The 23,293-nt window shown below is 33.7% G+C and overlaps 1 protein-coding gene across 2 annotated transcripts; it reads left to right on the top strand.

Moving 5' to 3' along the window:
• Window positions 1–495: 495 nt before the first annotated feature.
• LOC126759460 (CCR4-NOT transcription complex subunit 9) lies at window positions 496–22,881 on the top strand. Of its 2 annotated transcripts, none has more exons than XM_050474286.1 (6): window positions 496–659; window positions 1,078–1,192; window positions 16,455–16,835; window positions 16,921–17,115; window positions 17,182–17,273; window positions 18,532–22,881. In XM_050474286.1, exons 2-6 carry the CDS (start codon window positions 1,139–1,141, stop codon window positions 18,710–18,712), a joined length of 903 nt encoding a protein of 300 aa, XP_050330243.1. In that variant the 5' UTR covers window positions 496–659; window positions 1,078–1,138; the 3' UTR covers window positions 18,713–22,881. The 2 variants fall into 2 exon arrangements, with proteins under 2 accessions (XP_050330243.1, XP_050330244.1); XM_050474287.1 differs by lacking the exon at window positions 496–659 and adding an exon at window positions 719–864.
• Window positions 22,882–23,293: the final 412 nt, after the last annotated feature.

Genomic DNA, 23,293 nt, shown 5'->3' with positions numbered 1-23,293 from the left:
AAGGCAGCGACATAACATTTTGCATGTACACAATTTCTTTGTGGCCATACTAATACCTTTCACTTGAATGAAATTTTAATATATTGTTCAAAGTGAAATTTTTATGCACAAAATAAGTAAATATGTAAATTTATTTGTTTTAAATTATCAATTGTTATTACAAATGATATAACAGATCTATTTTATGCTTTTATTTGTAAAATATCGTCAGGTTTGTTAGAGCTTTGAATAATTTGACATTTTACATATTAGTGGCATCACTCTTCTCTACTGTCAACTCTACTGTCGTAGGCAAATATAAAAATATATTGAAGTTAGCGAGAGCTACAGCTGACGGCCTGCAGTCGTGTAGTCGTCCAGCTGTCGAAATAACTGTGTCCTTAAGAACGTGTGTATTTTAATATTTGACAAATGTCGCTTGCAGTCTGCGCGCTCTATGTGTTCAGCACTTTATACTGTTATAAAATCCTCCAACAATTGCCGAGCTAATTCGAGGGTTGGCATTATTGTCACAAAGTGTTGGTCGTGTATCAATTGAGAACCTGATTTTTTCGCTTTCATAAATTGCTCTGTTTTCACAAAGTTCAGTACGAAACAAGACTAGAAAATTATAAATTTGTTCAAATAAGTGATATATATTAAAAATTTAATAAGTACAAGTAAGTTACTGAAACTAATTGGTGAAAATAAAATTTTTCGTTTGGTCACTTAGTGGTTTTGTGTGTGTGTTACGTGATTGCGAAGTGTGATAAAGCAAGTGGTCGAGAAAGGAAGAAATGGAATAAAACAGAAGGCCAATTATTTAACGAAGCAAAATTTTTACTTTTGGGAAATAGAAAAATCTCTTTTTATTAAACAATTTTGGTAATTTTGGTTGTATGTTGTTTTTTATAATTATATTCAACTGCTCATTAAAAACGTGCTGTATTTTCCAATAAATAATTTCTTACAATTCGGGTATCGCCGCCATTTTTGTGAACAGTTTCGCGTTTGAAAGCGAACATAGCCGATTGCTCAGCATATTTCATAAAAGAGAAAAGCAAATAAAGCAAGTTATTCATTTGCAAATTTTTACAGCAATACTCCGCCAGTGAATAATTCTTCAACGTGGAATCGATTAACGAATCTAAAAATTATAATGAGTGCTCAGCCTAGTCCCGCCTGCATGACTCCTTCAACCGAACAGGAAAGAGTAAGTACCAAGTAGTACATATGTATAACAGTCGTAAAATATTTTACACGTACAAACATTAATTCTTTCAATACATTTCCTTACAAAATATATAACCAGTTGGTATGCATATATACGCACGTATAAACATAAGTATATATAACAGTGGTAAACATTTCCAAACATAATTGTGTACATATATAACATATATGTATATATATGCATTTACCTTCAACCGATATTATTGAATGACTTTACTTATTTGACAGTTTCGTTACCAGGTGCTTCTGCTGTTTGCACGTACTTCAATGGTTTACGTCCATATTTTCTTATATTCTATTTTACTTTATCCACGAAACGGGAGTTTATGTTTTTAATAGTTACCTTTACTATAACCATATAGATATATGTATGTACATATATGCATAAATGTATGTACATATATGATTTTTTTGTAGAAATATTTACTTTGTGTACATACTTATATGGTAACTTGCCTAGTTTTAACAGTTTCTTGAGTTTGCCATACATTTTGTTGTTATATTTAACTAACACTCTTTACATTTATTATATCTTTAACAAGGAGCAAATTTAAAATTGAACAACAATTTAATGAATTCGATAAGCATATGAAGAAAATAAAAAATATGGCTGCGATTTAGAATAGCATTCCCCGATTTCGGGGTTAAAATGGGTATGTACGGATTGAGGAGGTCCTCCAGATCAGGAATATATATACACATAATTGCCGCTGACTTATGGTTTTTGAGATATTTGCATTTAAAGTTCAAAAAATTAACTATTTAAAATGCGTGTTTCTCCGATTCATAATGAATTTTACACTTATATTTTGTTTTGTAAATTTGTTTCTAATCATTTATTTTATATTTAATAGTGCAAAAATTACTTTAATTCCATATCAAACTTTAGTTAAAATCCATTTATTCATAAAATAAGTGAATGGTTGTAAACAAGCAAAAAATTAGTGTTACCATATTTTGTAATGGAATAATAATAAGAAAAAATGGGTCGGGTTTAGTATCGCGCCGGTTATTTTAAAACATATTTTATAAAAATCGGTTCACAAATTTTTCCACAAATTCACTTTAAAAAATGCTATTTTTTTGCCAATTTCTAAATATATGCTAGTGCATTTTCATCTGTTGTGCATTGTACCAAGCCAATTATGGATACATTTTCACGCCCATATATTACTTATGAATTATAAAAACCACTAGTAATGTTTTTAATTACTTTTGATGGTTAATTTCTTTGTAAATCTTTAAATAAAATACACCTTTTTCTGCATTGAGTTCAATAATGCGAAAAACCAAAATGACTGCCTAATTTGAACTGTCAAATTACCGAGAAAGCACAAACAAAAGGGAATAAATTAAACCCACTTAATAAATGTATGAAGTGAACGCGAAAAGGTATTCAATGCTAAAATACTGTGGATGGCTTGCCGGTGTTGGACTGGCCAGAGTTATTTGCATTTAAAGTTAAAAAATTGACAACTTTTACATACATTGATAATTTGTATATTGTGAATAACTTTTTCACTTATATTATGCACTTTTCACTTACTAACACTTCAATATAACGTTTCTGTATATTAATATTTTTAATATTTGTTGTAAATAAAGCTTTATTTACAACAAATATTAAAAGTACTTACAAAAATGTTGGCTGGGTTGCATTGGTTTCAGTTTGCACGGAAAAATGAGCAAAAACACTGATTTTTCGTCGTTTTCAAAGGGCTCCCTACAGGTCTATAGGGGCTCTAGGGGGTCGAGGGTGGGTTTATTAAAAAGTTCGATCCTTCTTCTTTCCAATAAGGGAGCGTGAGGGGGGTAGCCCCCCTGTTTTTCTCCATAAACGATACTTAACCGGCGCGATACTAAATATTTCCCGAAAAAATAAAGATTATGACGTCATAACTAAATTAATTATTCTCATTATCTTGATAAATCCTGGTGGTGGATCGGACAGCGTTATTTTTTTTGAAGCGCGGCCGAAGGCCGCCAACGCAAAAAGGAATTCAACGCAAAAGAACTGAGCACGCCCAGGTGTTAGTCCGACTAGGGTTATTTTTTTGAAGCGAGGCCGAAGACCGCCAATGCAAAAAGAATTCTATGCGGAAAACTAATATGTTATATATTTTCTGTCATGGGGGTATTATTTGTTTTCTTTATTTCTTTTGGTTCTTCTGTAAAATATGAACGTAAGGTAGAACTAATTTGTTAGAATGCAACCCTTTTGTTATTGTGTAAACAAAAATAATTGAACAAAAGTTAAATGTTGAATAAAGGTTATTTTTGCACTATTTCATATAAAATAAATAGTTAGAAACGAATTAATGAAGTGTTAGTGGATATAAAAGTTAAAAATATAACTATTAAATTCATTATAAATTCATTTTAAATAGTTGAATTTTTGAACTTTAAATGCAAATATCTCAAAAACCATAAGTCAGCGTCAACTATATATACAGTATCCGACAAAACTATGTATACCCCATGAAAGTTGAAAAGAAAATTATCATATCTTTTGAAAAGTGAAGTTTATTTTTTTGCATGGTTTTTGTTTTTGCTTATGAGTATACTACATACAAAAAATTAAATTAATTTTCTGCATTTTAGTGCTAGTGACTGCAAAATACGCGGTAATCTGAAAAAGAGAAATTCTTAGGAACGACAAAAGTATGTATACCCGAATAAATTTTGAGGTTACCTTCACACTAGAGCTTCAATATTTAGTGTTGCCACCCTTAGCATTAATTACTGCCAATAGACGTCGAGGCATGCTGTCAACCAAGTTTTGAAGGAGTGACTGGGGTATATTTTCCCAGGAGTCTTTCAATTTATTAAAAATCTCGCCTTTATTTGAACGGCAAGAAGATCGGTCAAGCTTGTCATACAAATATTGCCATAAGTGCTCAATGGGGTTTAAGTCGGGGCTTTGGGCAGGCCATGGTAGGAGTTTTATCGCTTTTTGTTCGAAGTATTCTTTTGCAACCCGACTTGTATGCTTGGGGTCGTTGTCCTGCTGGTATATGAAGTTATCCTGTATGCCCATTTTTTGCGTAACTGGCTCCAAATTGGTACTTAACATTTGAACATAAGACTCTCCCGTCATTTTACCTTCGATCATTACGAGATTTGAGAGACCACTGTAGCTAAAACAACCCCAAACCAATACATTGCCGCCTCCAAACTTTATGGTGCTTTGAATGCCATTACTCTGAAGCTTCTCGTGGCTCTTTCGCCAAACTTTTTGCCGTCCTTTAGTATTTTTAAATTCAAATTTGCTTTCATCACTCCAAATTATCTTTTTCCAAAAATTTGGTGGCAGTTTGTAATACTTTTTTGCAAACTCCAATCGTGCCTTTAAATTTTTCTTGCTGATGAACGGTTTTTTAATCTTGTAGTGGCTGGAATACCCGTCCTCTCGAATTCTTCGTTGAATTGTTCGCTCGGAAACATCTATTTGAAGGCTCTGCCTAATAAATCGGGCTGATACAGTCGGATCTTTTTTCACTTCTCTCACTATTTTTGTCTCTTCGCGCACTGTAGTTACTCTAGGGCGGCCTGATCTTGGAGCACTCTCTAACCCACCATTTTTTTGGTAATTTTTGATCACTTTTTGGATTGTGGCCTTGCTTTTAGAATATTTGTTTGCAATTTTTCCGTATCCCATTCCATCTAAATGATCATGAACAATCAATTTTCGCAGGTCAACGCTATATTTCTGCAGATCTTGGCATTTCACTAAATAAAATCTTTATATTATTTACCCAAACACTTTTATCGAGTATAAAATGATGAAATTTTACCTTTGTCGAGCTTGTTTCTAAATATTTGCAAAAACTATTTACGCAAAGAAGCACTACGCACAAATATTGCCACGGTATACATAATTTTGTCGCCTGCAAAGTTCAACTGATCATCAACAAGTGCACATTCTGCAAGCAAAATAAAAGCTAACGGTAAATATTATACCGTTATTATTTGTCAACTTACAGTGTGCACTTACCGTATGTACAAATTTTGAATTGTTGAACTTTTGAAAAAAATATTCAAAGAACAATAGAAAATGTGCTGGGGTATACATAGTTTTGTCGGATACTGTATATCGTCACCTGAAATGCAAAATAACGTAGTGAATCATAATCAATAAGACACTCAATTTCGAATTTTTTGATGATAAGTTATTTACATTTTAGGTGACGATATGCATATGTACTTACATATATATACATATTTTCTTGGTCTGGAGGACCTTTTCTATAATTTTAAACCTGTAATCGGGGGATGCTATTCTAAATCCCATCCCAGATTTTAAAGTACAGTGGTCTTCCAAGTGTACAAAAAGTAAATTTAGAGGTAAGATCCATATTTTTGCAGTATAATGACCCTAAGCATTCTAAATACGAGGACAATCTCATTACTTTTTAAAGAATTCCGCTTAAACACTAAAAAATCATGCATCAAAAAATAAGTAGATGTATGGTTACAATTGTTTAATGGAAATATTCGCGACAACAGAAGGACATTATTTATTTTTACTGCATTGAAGTTCTAATACCTTCTATTCATATGTATATACATACATATATATATATATGTATATGTACGTCTGTAATTACCATATCTACACACATGAACACGATTACTCAGTTGGCAGCTTAGTTGTTTGATGACATGCGGCAAGGCCGTACATTGGCCCACAACACATAGCTTGACATTCATATGGGCATATGAGCGTACATATGTATATACATACATATACAAACTATCGCGAGAACACAAAAAACCATTGAACCACCAAATTGCAATCAACAACGGAATTTGTGCACACGCAATATTCTAAAATATTTACATATGTACAATACATATACATATGTACATATATGGTGCATATATACTACATACATATTATGTGCATAATTCTCTTGTGATGTAAAAACAATATCTGGGATTAAGAATAGCAAAAAATAGTCGCTAAGCTCCTTTGGCCTAAGAGTAGGATCTTTTTAATTTATCTACAATCAGCCCAACATTTAGCCGCTTGAGAAGGGGCATATCCCACGGCTCCTAATACTCCAACTCAAGACACATTGGGCAGTTTGGTTAGAAATGAATCGAGTTATTTACTTATTTACCAAATCCTCTGAGTTGTTGGATAAGACTTAAACCGGTTACCACCCGGGATTGTAATGGGCCTAAGGATGGTCTAAGCTCGGCCGGCTGTGGTCTGACGCTTACGCGCGTCTCTTTTCAACCAACACTTTAATTAGAATAAACTCTTTTGAGATTTTATGCTTTTCTTTAATAAAACAAAAAAAACGTTAACTTCGGTTGAACCGAAGCTAAATACCCTTCACAGGTGCATTTCTGTTAGTAACTATGTGTTCAGTTTGTATGGAAGCTATATGCTATAGTTAACCGATCTGATCAATTTCTTCGGAGATTACATTGTTGCTTTAGAAAATAATAGATACCAAATTTCGTGAATATATCTTATCAAATGTGAAAGTTGTCCATACAAGAACTTGATTCCGATCGTTCAGTTTGTATGGCAGCTATATGCTATAGTTAACCGATCTGAACAATTTCTTCGGAGATTACATTGTTGCTTTAGAAAATAACATATACCAAATTTCGTGAATATATCTTATCAAATGTGAAAGTTGTCCATACAAGAACTTGATTCCGATCGTTCAGTTTGTATGACAGCTATATGCTATAGAACCGATCTGAACAATTTATTCGGAGATTACATTGTTGCCTTAGAAAATAACATATACCAAATTTCGTGAATATATCTTTTCAAATGTGAAAGTTGTCCATACAAGAACTTGATTCCGATCGTTCAGTTTGTATGGCAGCTATATGCTATAGTTAACCGATCTGAACAATTTATTCGGAGATAACATTGTTGCCTTAGAAAATAATATATATCAAATTTCGTGAATATATCTTGTCAAATGTGAAAGTTTTCCATACAAGCATTTGATTCCGATCGTTCAGTTTGTATGGCAGGTATGACAAATGAGCAGCTTCTTGAAGGGAAAATGACGTTTGCAAAATTTCAAAACGATATCTTAAAAACTAGAGACTAGTTCGTATATATACAGACAGACAGACGGACATGGCTAAATCGGCTCAGCTCGACATACTGATCATTTATATATGTATGTATATACTTTATAGGGTCTCCGACGATTCCTTCTGGGTGTTACAAACTTCGTGACAAACTTAATATATCCCGTTCAGGGTATAAAAATAATACTCTCCCCTCAGATAGATGGATAAATCATTATTCTACTCTCCCTTTGAGGGTTTCTACTAATAAATTTTAGTATATTAACTTTTATTGTTTTTCGAAAAAGTATGAAATTGTTGAAGTGAAATATCCCAGAAATGTTTTCTGAAACTTTTGTGTAATTTTATTTGTTCCAAGTTCAAGGTCAACATTCTTCTTTATCAATTATCAGTATACTACAGTGATTCCTATTTTTCTCCCAATACGATCAGTTATTATGAAATGGAAATGTATACACGAAACTAGTGCGTCATTCTCATTTGAAAAATATTCAAATATATAATTAATTCGCATATTCGCAGCGTGAACTGACGCTGTTAGCTTATTTGGTATTATTTACAATTTTATTTCATTGACTATTTGTTTATTAAGTTTTAGTTCAATCTGGTTTATAAATAATTAAAACTCCAATGTGGGAAAAAAATGATGGAACTATTGCCAGCTGAATGTACCTTTGTACACAATCACTGACGGCAGAATAAAATGACTGTCTTTGATTTTCAAAATCAAATTTGGTTGCAATTATTTTTGCATATAAGCACTGCTTCGAAGTGCAGCTTCATTCAGAAGAGTGTGTATTCAATCCGACAGCAGAACGGACAGACTTTGGTGCCTGGTTATAGTGGCATGACTGGAAGCAGAATTTTTCTGGATTACAGTGGAACGTAGGAGGTCTATTGAATTACTAGTTTAGCTCTTGCAAGATTCATCTCACCGCAATGAAACGAGTTCTCGTTGAATACTGAATTAATGGTCTCACGAGATACATTTTGCACTGCCCAGTTTTTGTTAGATTAAAGTTGTAACTCGGTAGTATTATTCTATGCATTTATATGGTAAATTTGCTTATATATGTACATATTTTTGCATAATTTCGATACTATTTAGGAGCTAATAAAAAATATTGAACAGAAGACAGGGGGATTCTCTTGCTCTTGCAAAGCCCTTGCACGCTGCTAGAATTGCAGAATTTTCTTCTTGGTACAACGCCACAATAACAAACACAAACAGAAAATTTGCAATGGCGGTAAAATATTTCAGACTAAAACCCATGTTTATTTTCGTGCAATGACACGTAAAAAAATAATTGCAACCCTGTGCTAGCTGTCATTTTACTTAAATACATATTTTGTCTTAAATTGTTGAGGAAGGTAACTTTTAAATAGATTTTATAATTTCTATGTAAATTATAAAGATTTGTCACTTTTTTTTGTTAAGATTGAATGCAGAAGGTGCGCCAATTCACAATAGTCATTTAAGGCTTTATTGTATAAAAACGGTCCAAAAGTGTTTTCCCTTATTCCCTCAAAGAGTAATGCTTAATTAATACACGAAATGCTTTATGATCCATTTTTTTGTAGATTAATACAAGTTGCTTTAAAAAAATTCAATATTTTTTAATACCTAATAGAAATCATATATGTAGATGGTAGTAGTAGAGTAATAGTATTATCTATGTACATATGTATGTGTCAGCCTCAGTAAAGCGTGGACGGGTCCTCAGCCGCGCTTTTCTTGGAATAAAAAAAGAAAAGCAAAATTTCCCGCAAATGTCGAGAATTCGGCTCAAAAAGTGACATTTTCAGTTGAGAATAAGTTTGGGATGCAAACAGATCTCTACAAATATTTTGTTGGGTTAATATTGACACAAATGTCCAAGATCGAACGATTTAATCGACCAGTGCTTGATCCTAGAGACATCTATTGGAAAACGGCGGAAGCAGAGTTGTAGACCTAATACTACTATGTTCGGACCTACATTGAAAACATTTTGAAAACACATTTGTATGTTGTGGAATCTAAGTCGTTCGGACCGACAATACGTGTTTTCGATGAGTTTTTACTGACAACTATCAATGGCGGCATTATCTTGCTCTTGCAAGATTGCACGATGACACAAAATGCAAAAATCCTATACCGATATATGCCAGGCCAAGAGAGCACCCATTGCAGAATCTAGTGATATATAATATGACGGCATGAAAATAAACATGGGTTTTGGTCTAACATATTTTACAGCCATTGCAAATAATTTTATACTTGTTGTTGTGCCGTTACACCAAGAGGAAAATTATGCAATTTCTGCACCGTGCAAGGTTTTGCAAGAGCAAGAGAATCCCCCTAATATGAGAATATCAAGTGGCAGCTGTATTTGTGTATGGAATGTAAACAAATATCAAGTGACGTCGAAATATGTATGTCTTCCAAAAACATCGATTAAACTAGAGCAGGCACCGATTATAATAAGTGGAATGTAAGTTTCCAAGTAGTTTTAGCGAAAACTGTGTTTTCGTTTGAGAGATTTTACATGGACGAAAACACAAGTTTTCGTGCGAAAACCAGTTTTTCCCACGAAAACATGTTTTCGTTGTCGTTCCGAACATAGTACATATAATACATACAATAAATTGACCGAATCAGCAGTTCATATATCACTGGATTCTGTAATGGGTGCTCTCGTGCCTTTGTATATTTCGGTACATATTTTAACAATCTGCAATCTTGCAAGAGCAAGAGAATCCCCCTATTGTTTCTGGAACAAGCTTGATTGGTTTTATGAATGATTTAATGTAATTATCTGACTATGTGCTTTTAACAAACGAGTTTAAATTGAGTATATCTTAAAAAAAGTACAAATAAAAATTTACTACATGTACTATGTATGTACATACATACACACATCTTTTAATATTGCAAATGTGAAAAATGAAAGGCCTCCAACGAGATTTTGTTTACCAATAAAATTAAGCGTTTTTGTTATTATTTACCTTTTATATACATATGTATGTATGTATAACTCAACTTACCTAACATGCACAAATAAGCGTTGGTAAATGTACATACATACCTGTACATATTTTTGTACGGGTGTAGTCTATCATGTAGGCAAATGGTTTCATAAATTGCGTTCTAAATGAATTTCGCAAAAACACAAGAACTGGTGTTTTTATCGCTTCAATAAATATGTATGTATGTGTTCAGCTCTTTTTTTATAGATAGTTGAAGTTGTTGATTGTACAGTCAAATTTACGTACTTATGTACATACATATGTACGAGCAAGTGTACGCAATAAGAAAGGAAAAAATATGCAGTGAAGTATTGAATTATTTGTATTGAGAAAAATATACATATTTACGCAACAATGAATAAAATTCTACATTATTTAATAGGATTTACATCTAAAGCAGTTTATATGGCAATAGAACCATGCCTCCGTCATTCCACAGTGGAGTCCAAATGACAGTCATTCTAGTGGACTGCACATGATGAACCGGTTCTCACGCGTGGAAAGACGAAAAAGTCGGCTGGCATTCATCGACTGATTACTGAGCCAGTTATAATCCATTGCACTGCGTATTTGGTTGCAGTTCTTTCTACTATTCCAAATATTTAGCAATTGTATTATTTTTGAGGAAAAATCAGTTTGAAATTGTAGGCATATACTTCATGGGTTCCGTTTAAATATTCCTCGCGGAGGTCCCGGCCGCCCTGTACTACCACAGACGTTAAGTCTCGTAATTTTTAAATCTGTAATATCTTCGAAAATATTCATTTAAATCATATGCAGTAAAGAGCCATGCAGATCTACATACTTATATTAAATCAACAATGTATTTAAGGCAATTAATTGAATAAGTATCCATGCTGTATTAGTTAAAATCGCTTCGAAATTTAGCCATTATTTGTCGTAAAAAGCAAATAACAAAAAATATTATTGTGGGATCCATAAGAGATAGACATATACCATCGCGGAGTTTCTGTAGATCTTTTCAATGTGTACAATACTTAGTACATTGTTTTAATAAATCTTGTAGGGTTCAGCCTAGGTTTGCAATGTAAGCGGAAAAAATGTAATTATTTACGACATCACATTAGAAACCTCAAAAATAACAGTATTTCTCCACTATTTAATGGATGTTATTATACATACATAAGTATGTATACTTATGTAAACCTTGCTCTTCAATCACTCTATCTGTTAAAAAAAAAAGTCGTCTCAAAATCCGTTGCTTAGTTTTAAAGATTTAAGCATAGAAATGGACACAGGGACAGGGACTAAGTATTGATATAAGGTTTAATGTGATTTCCCAAATTGCACGAGATTAGATGTAGAGAACGTTTTGTAACTCCGTAGATAGAAAAAGGCAATAGAACAAAATTTTAGTTCATTGATAAAAACAGTTTCTAGTCTTCTATCACCAGTACATATCATCTTAAAGCAGGTGCGACAATTTACTGTATTGTCACATATTTAGCCTCGTTCCTTCAAACTTCAATCCACTTTTTGGATTAACTATTTTCTGTACATTATGGTTTATAGCAGGCTAGTGTAGCGGTAACGATTATTATTATAAAAATAAGTATATAAATTATCAGCGTGAAAATGCCCCTAGATTGTAAACAACAGAGAAACGTCAACACTAAAAGTAATATGCTGCCTTTTACCAACAAGAACACAACTAGTCGTTGTTATTTACTTCTTTTTGTTGACTTCACATGATTCAGACAGTTGGGCTCACAAACAAGCAATACGCACTGACAAAATTCTTAAATTTCGTTTGCTTTTGAGCGTATGTATATGCACTATATAAAAGTGTACAAAAATGTTTTATTTGTTTTCGCGTGAATTAAATTAGTCTTAATAGCAGCAAATATTTCATTTATTCATATACATATGTGAGATAGTATCGCTTCTGTGTATTTGGAAGTTAATTATTTTGTGCGTGCTTTATTTTTGGAAAATATGAAAACAAGAAATGTATCTAAAAAATAACAATTATTATATAATGGTGAAGTACCATGTAGTCTTTGTACCCACACGTCGCCCGGTACATACATATGTACATATGTATGTATTACCTTGAGTAAGCGTGGATGTGTCATAAAGTAGCAAAATAAGTGTTAAATTTTTTAATATGGATAAATATTTACGATTTTAATTCATTCAATTGTAACCAATCAGACGCTTAATTTATTAGATTTAGATTTTTTGCATCAGCGTAAAAGAGGAGAATTTTAAATTATTGTTATTATAAAAAGTCTTTCTTCATACAGCTTTGTGTTGGTACGTTAGGAGGATTCTACGAACTCTTGGTAATATTCTTATTTCAATAATATTTGCTTTAGAAGCGAATACTTATAGGAGCCAGGATTGCAAATTTTTTTATTAAAAAATTTTTGATACAAAATAGGATTTTTAATTTTTAAAAATAATATTAAATTTTTAATTCAGTTTTTGGGATTCATGTTTTATTTCGGATATATTTCATATATCTATTCTGGGGAGCCGCAATTTGCAATTTGATCAGCAAGCTGTTTCGATGGGGATAGACCATAAAGAGAGAGGGGTGTTAGGTATTTGGTTTGATATAGCGTGCAAAGAAGGGATAAGCGTCATTCAGGAAACAGGTTTAATATGTCAGAGTCGATTCTAAATAAGTATGAATATAGCTTATTGAAGTATTCAGAACAAAGTTGCGCGAGGTTCACTCTGATCCCATGAGGTATCATTTAACTCCTGTCTTCATATGATTGAAACATCTAGTATTCAGGATATTCTGTCAGTTGATGTCGAGCTCTAATTTCTCCGCTCCCACGACAGTCGAGTCTACGTAACCGGAACGGACCCGGACTTTTATCCGGGCAAGGACTGTCAACTCGGCAGAATTTTGCCGCTACAACAAGAACAACTGCTCTAATTTCTTAATATTTTTAATATTAATTTGTTATTATATAAATGTCATAAGTTTGTCATGTTAAAAAATAGAGATCTTTCCCGATCCTCACGGAGTTTTTGGTGTCACAGCCGTATTAGTTTTGCGGGGATACCAAATTCAGACATCGCGGCATAAAGGTAGCTCTTTTTCATGCTGGCTAAAGCTGCTTTGAAATCGACGAAGAGGTGGTGAGTGTCGATTCTCCTTTCACGGGTCTTTTCCAAGATTTGGCGCATGGTGAATATCTGGTCGGTTGTTGATTTGCCAGGTCTAAAGCCACACTGATAAGGTCCAATCAGTTTGTTGACTGTGGGCTTTAATCTTTCACACAATACGTTCGATAGATTGTGGGGGTCTCCTTTTTTGTGGATTGGGCAGAGCAGACTTAAATTCCAATAACACAAACACAAATTAACATTTACCGATCCAAACGGGGTTAGATCGCCGAAAAAACAGCCCTTGGTCGGATAAAATCCGAGTCAATTCCGGTGCGTAGAACCGGCTGTCTAAGTTAAGTCCACGACTTAAATTCCAATCGTTGGGCGTGCTTTTGTCCGACCATATTTTACAAAGAAGCTGATGCATGCTCCTTATCAGTTCTTCGCCGCCGTGTTTGAATAGCTCGGCCGGCAATCCAACAGCCCCCGTCGCTTTGTTGTTCTTCAGACAGGTAATTGCTTTCGAACTTCTTCATGTTCGGGCAATGGAACGTCTGCTCCATCGTCATCGATTAGGGAATCGGGTTCGCCTTCTCCTGGCGCTGTACGTTCACTGCCATTCAGCAGGCTGGATAAGTGTTCCCTCCATAATTTAAGTATGCTCTGGGATCGGTGACTAGATCACCTTGGGGGATTCTACAAGTGTATGCTCCGGTCTTGAAACCTTCTGTAAGCCGCCGCATTTTTTCGTAGAATTTTCGAGCATTACCCCTGTCGGCCAGCTTATCAAGCTCTTCATATTCACGTATTTCACGTATAAGGTTGCGAGGTAGGCAGTCTGTTTTCCTGCGCTGCGACACGAAAACCAATGGTTTCGGTTGCAGCTGTACGTAAGGAGTTTGAAATGTTCCCACAGTTCCCTTATACCGAGTTGTTGACTAGTGCTCTCAGAGAGCAGGAGTGCAAGCCGAGTAGAAAATCGTTCGGCTGTCTGTTGTGATTGCAGCTTCTCGATGTCGAACCTTCCTTGTGTTGGTTGACGTGCGTTTTTTGCAACACAGAGGCGGGTGCGAATTTTGGCTGCAACATGATAGTGGTCCGAGTCGATGTTAGGACTCGTAGCGTGCGCACGTCTGGAACACTGGAGACGTGTCTTCCGTCTATCACAATATGATCGATCTGATTGGTGGCTTTTCGTTCCGGAGATTGATGTATTTTCTTGTGCTGGAATCAAGTACTACAGATAACCATATTTCGGGCCCCGTTCGATCAGCCTCAACCCATTTGGGGATGTTTCGTCGTGGAGGCTGAATTTACCTACCGTAGTGCCAAAGATACTTTCTTTGCCCACCTTGCCGCCAAGCACGATTTTGACATCGTGGCGGGGGCAGCTCTCATAGGTGCGCTCCAAGCGCTCATAGAAGGCATCTTTGGTCACATCGTCCTTCTCTTCTGTTGGGGCGTGAGCGCAAATCAGCGATATGTTGAAGAACCTCGCTCTGATGCAGATTGTGACTAGACGTTCATTTACCGGAGTGAGTGATCGGAGTCCCTCTCCCACCACGAATCCCACACCAAACGTGCGCTCCTTTATATGGCCGCTGTAGTAAATGCCACAAGGACCTACTCGTCTCAGTCCTTGTCCCGTCCATCGCATTTCTTGGACGGCGGTGATGTCAGCCTTTATATTCACGAGGACATAAACCGGCTTGGCAGCGGCACCTTCCTAATTAGGGGCCGGACATTCCAGGTGCATGCCCTCAATTCGTAGTCCTTATTTCGTTTGCCATGGTCGACATGAAAAGGGGGGTCTCTCATCCGAGGCTGGTTGTTACTTTTCATTGGGGGTGTTTTTTACGTGGCGGGTACCAAGCCCAGCGCACAACCCTATGTAGGGGATGTTTCGCCTTCTTACTTTAGCTCGCCTTCAAACGGATGTTCTTAGGCTACCCAGAGGATACTTGGTCAAAGACCGGAAGTCGTGAGCTGATTGAGCCATATGTAAAATAATCGTTTCTGGCCACTCCCAAGTGAATGGCGATCAGAGAACTTTCCTCACTTGCGTGAACTTCTACACATGACTCCATTCTCCATTCACATCTTCGTGGCATAGATTTATTTAAATTGTTTAAAATGTCTTGAGAAATCTTTTTCCATGCCCGTTCGCCCTGGACAAAGAGAGTGTCCTTGTTTTTGCAATTTTCCCGCTCAATTTTGGGAAGTACAATTTCCCATAGATTTTCTATGGGATTGAGATCTGGTGTTTGCGCGGGCCACTACAATACTTCTATTTTATTGGAAATAGACCAATCATTCACACATTTACCCGTGTGTTTCGGATCGTTATCGTGCTGGTAGATCCATTTTTACAGCTTTTCCTTTTCAGCTTGATAAAGCATAACGTTTTAAAGAATATTTATATATGTACATAAAACACTTCATTATGCCATTACTTTGATTGATCAGACCTACTCAGTGACCTGAGAAACATCCAGGCCATTACTTTACATCCTCCATGTTTCAAAAGTATTTCTTGAAAAATAAAAAGATGTCATATTTTCGGACTATAATAATTGTAGTAAATTTTATATACCAATTAAAATAATAAATTTAATATGAGCAATGATATGTTGATTTATGCTGGTATAAGGTTATTAAATTTGAGATTTTGCTCATCCGCCTATCCATTCTGTGTAATTTTTCTGCAAATTAACAATAACTAAATATTTATTTTTTAGAAAAATGTATTAAATTATTTTGAAATTGTACTTTATTTTTATAATTTCACACAACCGTCTTAATACTCGCTCTGCTAAACTTAATATTACCGAAATGAATTTTTGAAATTTGAAATGAAATCTATTAATGGCCACCTCCATGAATTGTGGATAGGGAGCCCGAAGAAAGAAATGCTGTGATTAATTGTGAACTTTTTTAAAATATTGTTTACTAATTCACCGTTTCCAAAATCGTTTATCATTTTTTGTTTATGATATTTTGGTCCGACACTGTATATGCAACTTTCCAGCACACAACAAATATACTATATTTTTCCGTTTCTCTTTCTTACTCTTTTTTAGGTATTTCAATGGATCAACGAATTGGCACATCCAGAGAGTCGTGAAACAGCTTTACTCGAGTTGAGTAAGAAACGTGAAACAGTGACAGATCTTGCGCCAATGCTATGGCATAGCTTTGGAACTACCGCCGCCCTTTTACAGGAGATAATTAATATTTATCCATCGATTAATCCTGCCACACTCACTGCGCATCAATCAAACCGCGTCTGCAGCGCGTTATCCCTACTGCAATGCGTCGCATCGCATCCGGAGACGCGTACAGTGTTCCTGCAGGCGCAAATACCATTGTTCCTGTATCCATTTTTGCAAACAACATCCAAAACTCGGCCATTCGAATACCTTCGACTAACAAGTTTAGGCGTAATTGGTGCATTAGTTAAGGTGAGCTGAGCTTCGCAAAAATATTATACACCAACTAAATTGTTGATGTTAGCCATTCACTCATTATATTTCCTATACTCACCAGGCTGATGAGCAAGAAGTGATAACTTTCCTTTTAGCAACTGAAATCATTCCACTGTGTCTGCGAATAATGGAAACCGGTTCAGAACTGAGTAAAACTGTAGCTACGTTTATTCTGCAAAAGATTTTATTGGACGAAAGTGGCCTCTCGTATATTTGTCAAACGTATGAACGTTTTTCGCATGTTGCTATTATTTTGGTAAATTTTCAATTAGGTCCTTGCCATATAACAAGTTTACTTAGTTTTGTTTAATTTTGATTGCAGGGCAAAATGGTAATACAACTTGCCAAGGAACCCTCTGCACGTTTGCTGAAGCATGTTGTACGATGCTATTTACGTCTTTCTGACAATCCCAGGTAAGTTCTCGATAATTAAGAACTGACAAAATACCTCTAATAATTGAGTCTAAGTAAGCGAATTCAAGGTAGCAAAATATTGCCTAGTAAAGAAATATATTTTTATACAGGCGAGCAATGATATAGTATAGGACATTCGTTTAATGATTTTGACTTGTTTTTGGCACCACATAAGATATAGATATTTACTTTTAAAATATTGTTCTGTAATATGTAACGTCCCTATTGCATTCATAACATAAATAGGAAGTTTTACAAGTTTTCCTTATTTTTAAAAACGGAAGAAAAAAATATTGTGTTTGTCTCCTTTAATGGAGAGCGCGAAACATTGCAGTGAGGAAAAGAAGAAGAAATTGATTAGAAACCTTATACAAACTCGACCAATAATGTTTGCTCGCATACCTCGTAAGGCTCCTTTATTAGAAAGCAAATCGCACGACGTCTTAAATTTGCTAAGAAATATCTGATTTGGCCAATAGAAAAAGGTAGGAACGTACTTTGGACTGGAGAGTGAAAATTATTTTTTATAGGGGGAAAGATTTTGAGATAATAATACAAGAGTATGACCCAAGATACACCACAAAAACTTTAAAACATTGTGCGGCAAGTATAATGGTATGGAGATTTTTCCCGTCCAGGGACGTTGGCCCGTTCCATCGAATTGAAGGCATCATGGATCAACACGCATTGCATATGCCATTATACTGTAAAATGTTATGCTACCATTTGCAGATGCCGGTAAAATGGGTGTTTCTCCAAGACAGTAACCCAATAACACACCAATAGGCTGGAACAAGTATGGTTTCGGGTCAATGGAATTGAGTTTATGGACTAGTGCTCCAATGACGACAAACACAAATTAACACTTACCGATCCAAACGGGGTTAGATCGCCGAAAAAAATGCAATATGGACTAGTCGGCTCGGTCTCTTGACCTCAATCCCATTGAAAACATTTATTATTATTATATTAAATATTTAATTTAATTGTAAATAATAGTATATTTAGCTGAGTTATTTGAACTCATAAACTGTTCTGGGCATACTATATGAAATGTTATTTAATGCACTGCCATTGAAAAAATATCTCATTATTTGTTTACATCTTACCAACCTCTACATCTTGTAGTAAAACGTGAAATTTGTTAATATGTTTTCTAAATACTGTATGCTCAAGTTGGTTTAACATTGGAATCGTCTTGTTTTAAAAATGTTTTTAAAGTAAAAATTTATTATATACATTATTATTTATTCTGTAGAGCACGTGAGGCTTTGCGACAATGTCTTCCAGATCAACTGCGCGATGCGACATTTTCAGTATGTCTCCAGGATGACAAATCCACCAAACACTGGCTTCATTTACTAATTAAAAATTTAGAGCTGGGTGTTGTCGCACCAACAGACCCGCGTCAAATCGGTATGTCACCATTGACGTCATAAACATCAGCAGCAACAGCAGAAAACGCGCCGTCTAAAGTACATGTAACTACATATGAAGTGCAGCTAAAAGTGCTGTTGTTGTATGATAAGAATTGTACGCGCAGCATAGCAGTCCAAACAACCCAGCCAAGTATACAACAGAGACTACAGCCCCAACTAACTAGTTTAAAATAGTGAATACGCAAGTTACAAATAATATAACTTTTTACTTAAAAAATTGTAATAACCATTAATAGCAAAACAAATCAAATTACACACAATATAACAAGGGAATATCTAAATACTTAAATACACAACACACACACACACACACATACTATATCTACAAGAGAAAAACAAATACTTAAAAGTCGTGATAGAAATTGCAACAATACGAATGCATTATAAAATAAATAAATAATAATTATGATAATAAGGATAAAATATATAAAATGGAGACTGTTTATATGATAAAAAAACACAAACAAAAATACGGGTTTAAAGAAAAAGCCCAAAAAAGAGCGAAAATAAATAATTACTGATGAAAATAATAAGGAAATTTATGTAGAAAATGAGTGAATATTAACTAAATTATGTAATAATTAAGGAATGGCGGTACCTAAAAAATTAAAATCGAAAGTAATAAATAAGTATCTAATTTATATGCATTACTCATATAGCTATAATTTGGAATTTTGCTGTTACAAAAATGCTGATTTCATTGCTTTCAGCCACATGTAATCGCAGGCGAATGTACTCTCTCTGAGATTAGATAAGAAAGTCAAATTAATTGCTTTTCTAATTAATGTAATAATAATCATAAAATTGCCTGTTGAGCAGATCTATCCAGATGTGTATACTGCATGCAGATACATACTTACACGTAGTTGCAATAGTATTGAACGAATATTAAATATAAATACGAAAATAGTTTTCGTTTTCAAAGTTAGCTTAAACTTGCTTGATTGACTTACGTAAAGGGCAAAAGCAGAGGAACCTGTATTTTAATTTAAGTGTGCAACAATAACTTCTTATATTTTATATTGAGGAGTTTGACACCACAGTCTAGCAATTATCGAAATATATGTTTTTAAATGAACTTTGTGTATATTTAGGCAATAACAGTGAACTTAAACATTAATGAATGCGCGGGCTCATGCGTAAAAGGTAGCATAAAAGAATGAATTATACTCTTTGTAATTTCAGTAATTTATCATTTAACCATACAACTGCAAGAACTTGAAACGTGAAGCTTACATTTTCGTCTGAATGCCTTAAAAACTTTGTCAGCAAGTAACAAAAGTTTGATTAAAACGTGTCACGTGTTGTGGAACAGTAATTCACTAATTAATATATAAATTATGCTATAAGGTATATATCTCAATTTTTTTTTTTTGCAAAGAACTCACACAGCAACAATGTTATATAATTGGAAAGTCACTTGTTTAATATAATTTCTTAAAATCTTAAGCTAACCTATGGGTCACTATGCCCTTATAACTAATGCATATAACAGCAATTGTATTAAGTTCGGCATACATCCATATACATACATACATATATACTGCATTGTACTCCACCATTTGTGTATGATTTCTCAATAATCTCTCGAGACTTAAATAAGCCCACTTTACAGGGATCATTTTGATTATGAAATGTTGATATCATTTGTAAAAAATATAGAATTAAGCAATTTGATATTTTTTAATATGTAAAGCCGCCACTATTTGTACATTACAAGCATTAATATATTTAAATTGTATAAAAAGTTTTAGCTTAAAATGTTTGCCAAAAAATAAAATTTAACTATAAACTATAAAATAAATTGAAATATTCAAAAAACTCATTTTGCTTTGCTATCAGTATGTGAATGAAGGTAGTGGATTGCATTTCCAGTCCAGTAAACCTAAAACTTGTTTGCAGTTTTACTACCACATTCCGAGAAAAATATACACATAATTTTAACTTCATCGAATTAGAACAAAATTATACTTACAAAAGTGCTTATATGCAGCCTTAAAATATTTAATTTGAACATTGAAAATAAAAGTTGCTAAAACTTACAAATTACATATATTATTTTTTTTTCGGCACATCAATACTGCTTGGCTTTCCTTCCACATTGTTGTGGCGGGTAAGACCTTATTTAATAAAAGAAGCAACGAAATGTTTTTGAAACGACATTTCCAATCATTTTCATGCTTCTGCATTTGAATTGCTTACATTTTATTTTATAAACTAACTGTAATTCAAAAATGCAAGTAAATTTTAATATATTTGAGAATTATATTTATAATACTTTTGGGCACCAGTACCAGTAATTGTTTTTCAGCAATGACAATGCAGAAATATTTTTCAACTACTTGTTTGTTAATGAATGCCGCTTTGGCGTGAGCATTCAAACATTATAAGCACATAACCAACGAATACTTTCTAAAATTAACTACTTTCTATTAGAGATCAACCGTAAAATCACAGTTCTTAATATTACTGCGTAATAATTAAAAATAAAGAAAATATTTGAGTTTACGAAAATAGATATGAAAATGCATAGCAAATATAAGAGTATTTATGTATGTGAGTAACTAAAGAGAAATAAGATACTTCACATGTCTTTGCTAAAGTAAAATTGTATTTAGAATAAAGTACTATAAATGAAATGATATGGAAAAAACCTAACTGTAACTGATACATATTGTGATTTTTCTTAATTTTTGTACAGTATCTCTGTGGTGTTGATTGTTGCTGTTCGGCTCAAAAGCTCTACACAAACTTGTGCGACACGCATTTTTTCACTTCCATGAGCTTGGCAGAGTGCGACAAACAAAACTTATAAGGCTAAATCTGAATTTTAAAAAATTATTGAAAGCCTACATGTTGAATAGCAGCATTTTTGAGAGTTAATTACAAGTTTTATACACACATTTTTAAACTATTTGATGAACAAGCGTATGTCACTACAACTGAATAAAACTTTTCAACTGCCGCAAAAACATCATTGAACTAGTTATTATATGTGTACAGTGTAAAGTTTTAGCTGTCGAATTTCATAAATTCGAAAACTTAAAACCCACATCCCACAACTTCGCATCATATTAATTTCGTATGTGATTTAATTATAAGTATTGACCTTAATGCTAATTAAAATTTTTTTGTGTAAAAAATTTGTGTATCCTTGTTATTCATTATTATTTGAACTTTTAAGTAACATACTAAGTAAACAATTCTTTGCTTGGCGGCAAACGCACTGTTGCGCACAACGCATTCAACACTTTTAGCTGCAAAACATTGTAATATAATTGAATAATTTTTATACTTTAAATTTACTTTTGATAGTACGTTTCATATTGTAGAAATTCTGTTTAGTCGAAAGAAAAAAAGTTTATAATCTCCTTAAAAATGAACTTGTCTACTTATATTTGAACGTTAAATATACGAACTAATCTGTATAGTGGTATTTATGTATGTCTGAATATGACTTGGGTTATATTGTAACCTATTGTAGGATAGGTGTAATCACAACTTAAATTGTAAACTTATATCATTCTTTGTAAATTGTTATTAGAAACCAGCATCCTAACTAAGTTAAGTTTAATATACATATATAAATATTTTTCGCATAACTGGGCTATTTGAAAGCACACAAAGCTACTATTGTGTATGTTGACATATTACTTGAGGTTGTTTTAGCCATTTATCTAATTTTACCTTCATAACTAAATCGAAAATGTAACATATACTTTAAATATTCTTATTTTTCCTAAAATTATTACCTAATTTAGCTTGTATTTGTATACATAATTAACTATTTTACATAAAGTTTGAATTACTACTTATTATATAACTACATATTCATGTCACATTTATATTTATTTTAAATGTTTGTATTAAAGATTAATCGTGCGATTTGCCGAAGTTTTAAATTTTCAGTTGTGTTTTGTTTTGGTTATACAGTTTTTCTCCTCCATCAGCTGCCCTTTAGCTAAGAGCGTGTGTTTTCTAAAAATCAAACTCAGATTGCGATCGGTGTTGATGGTGCCTGAGTGCATTACATATAAAACATATATACATATATAAATATAATTACAAAAATGGATGGATTATCGTATGGCTAAACGTATAAAGAGAAATAGATGACCGTTTTTAAACTATGTTGAATAAATGAGAATTATTAAATTTATCTATAAAAAGTTGTGTGTTTTAATATTTTCACAGGTTTGGTTTACTAACGAGATTTTACTTCTTCATGTAGCAGCTAAAAACAGCAGCTTTCTCGGTTAAAAGTACAGGTCGGTTTCATTTACGTTAAACATATTATATATTGCTTAAAAGAAATTGGTAGCAAATATTCCTGAAGTAATTTCGAGGAAAGATGCCGAGACCTTGGCTGGACAAAAACCCGGATCCATTACGTTTATTTAGACCTGACTATTGTGGGAACGGGATAATAGGTAGTATTTTCATTTGGCGGTCTAGGACAGTGTTAATTTTGTTGTTTTAAAGGAATCCTGCCAATTTGACGGTACTTGGCTCGATAAAGATCCCGGTTTGTTTCGATTACATTACGACTGTCGTGGTAACGGAAATATCGTTAAACACTGA

Source organism: Bactrocera neohumeralis, chromosome 5 (assembly GCF_024586455.1).
Source record: "Bactrocera neohumeralis isolate Rockhampton chromosome 5, APGP_CSIRO_Bneo_wtdbg2-racon-allhic-juicebox.fasta_v2, whole genome shotgun sequence".
In the NCBI taxonomy this organism is placed as follows: domain Eukaryota; kingdom Metazoa; phylum Arthropoda; class Insecta; order Diptera; family Tephritidae; genus Bactrocera; species Bactrocera neohumeralis.
This window is presented reverse-complemented; position numbering and strand designations above follow the sequence as displayed.

What these genes read in the sequence shown, in the direction of transcription:
- LOC126759460 (XM_050474286.1), top strand. Translation starts at nt 1,139, where the DNA reads ATGAGTGCTCAGCCTAGTCCCGCCTGCATGACTCCTTCAACCGAACAG. An exon ending in CTTCAACCGAACAGGAAAGA is followed by an intron (nt 1,193 to 16,454) that starts GTAAGTACCAAG and finishes ACTCTTTTTTAG; the next exon opens with GTATTTCAATGGATCAACGA. An exon ending in CGTCTTTCTGACAATCCCAG is followed by an intron (nt 17,274 to 18,531) that starts GTAAGTTCTCGA and finishes TTTATTCTGTAG; the next exon opens with AGCACGTGAGGCTTTGCGAC.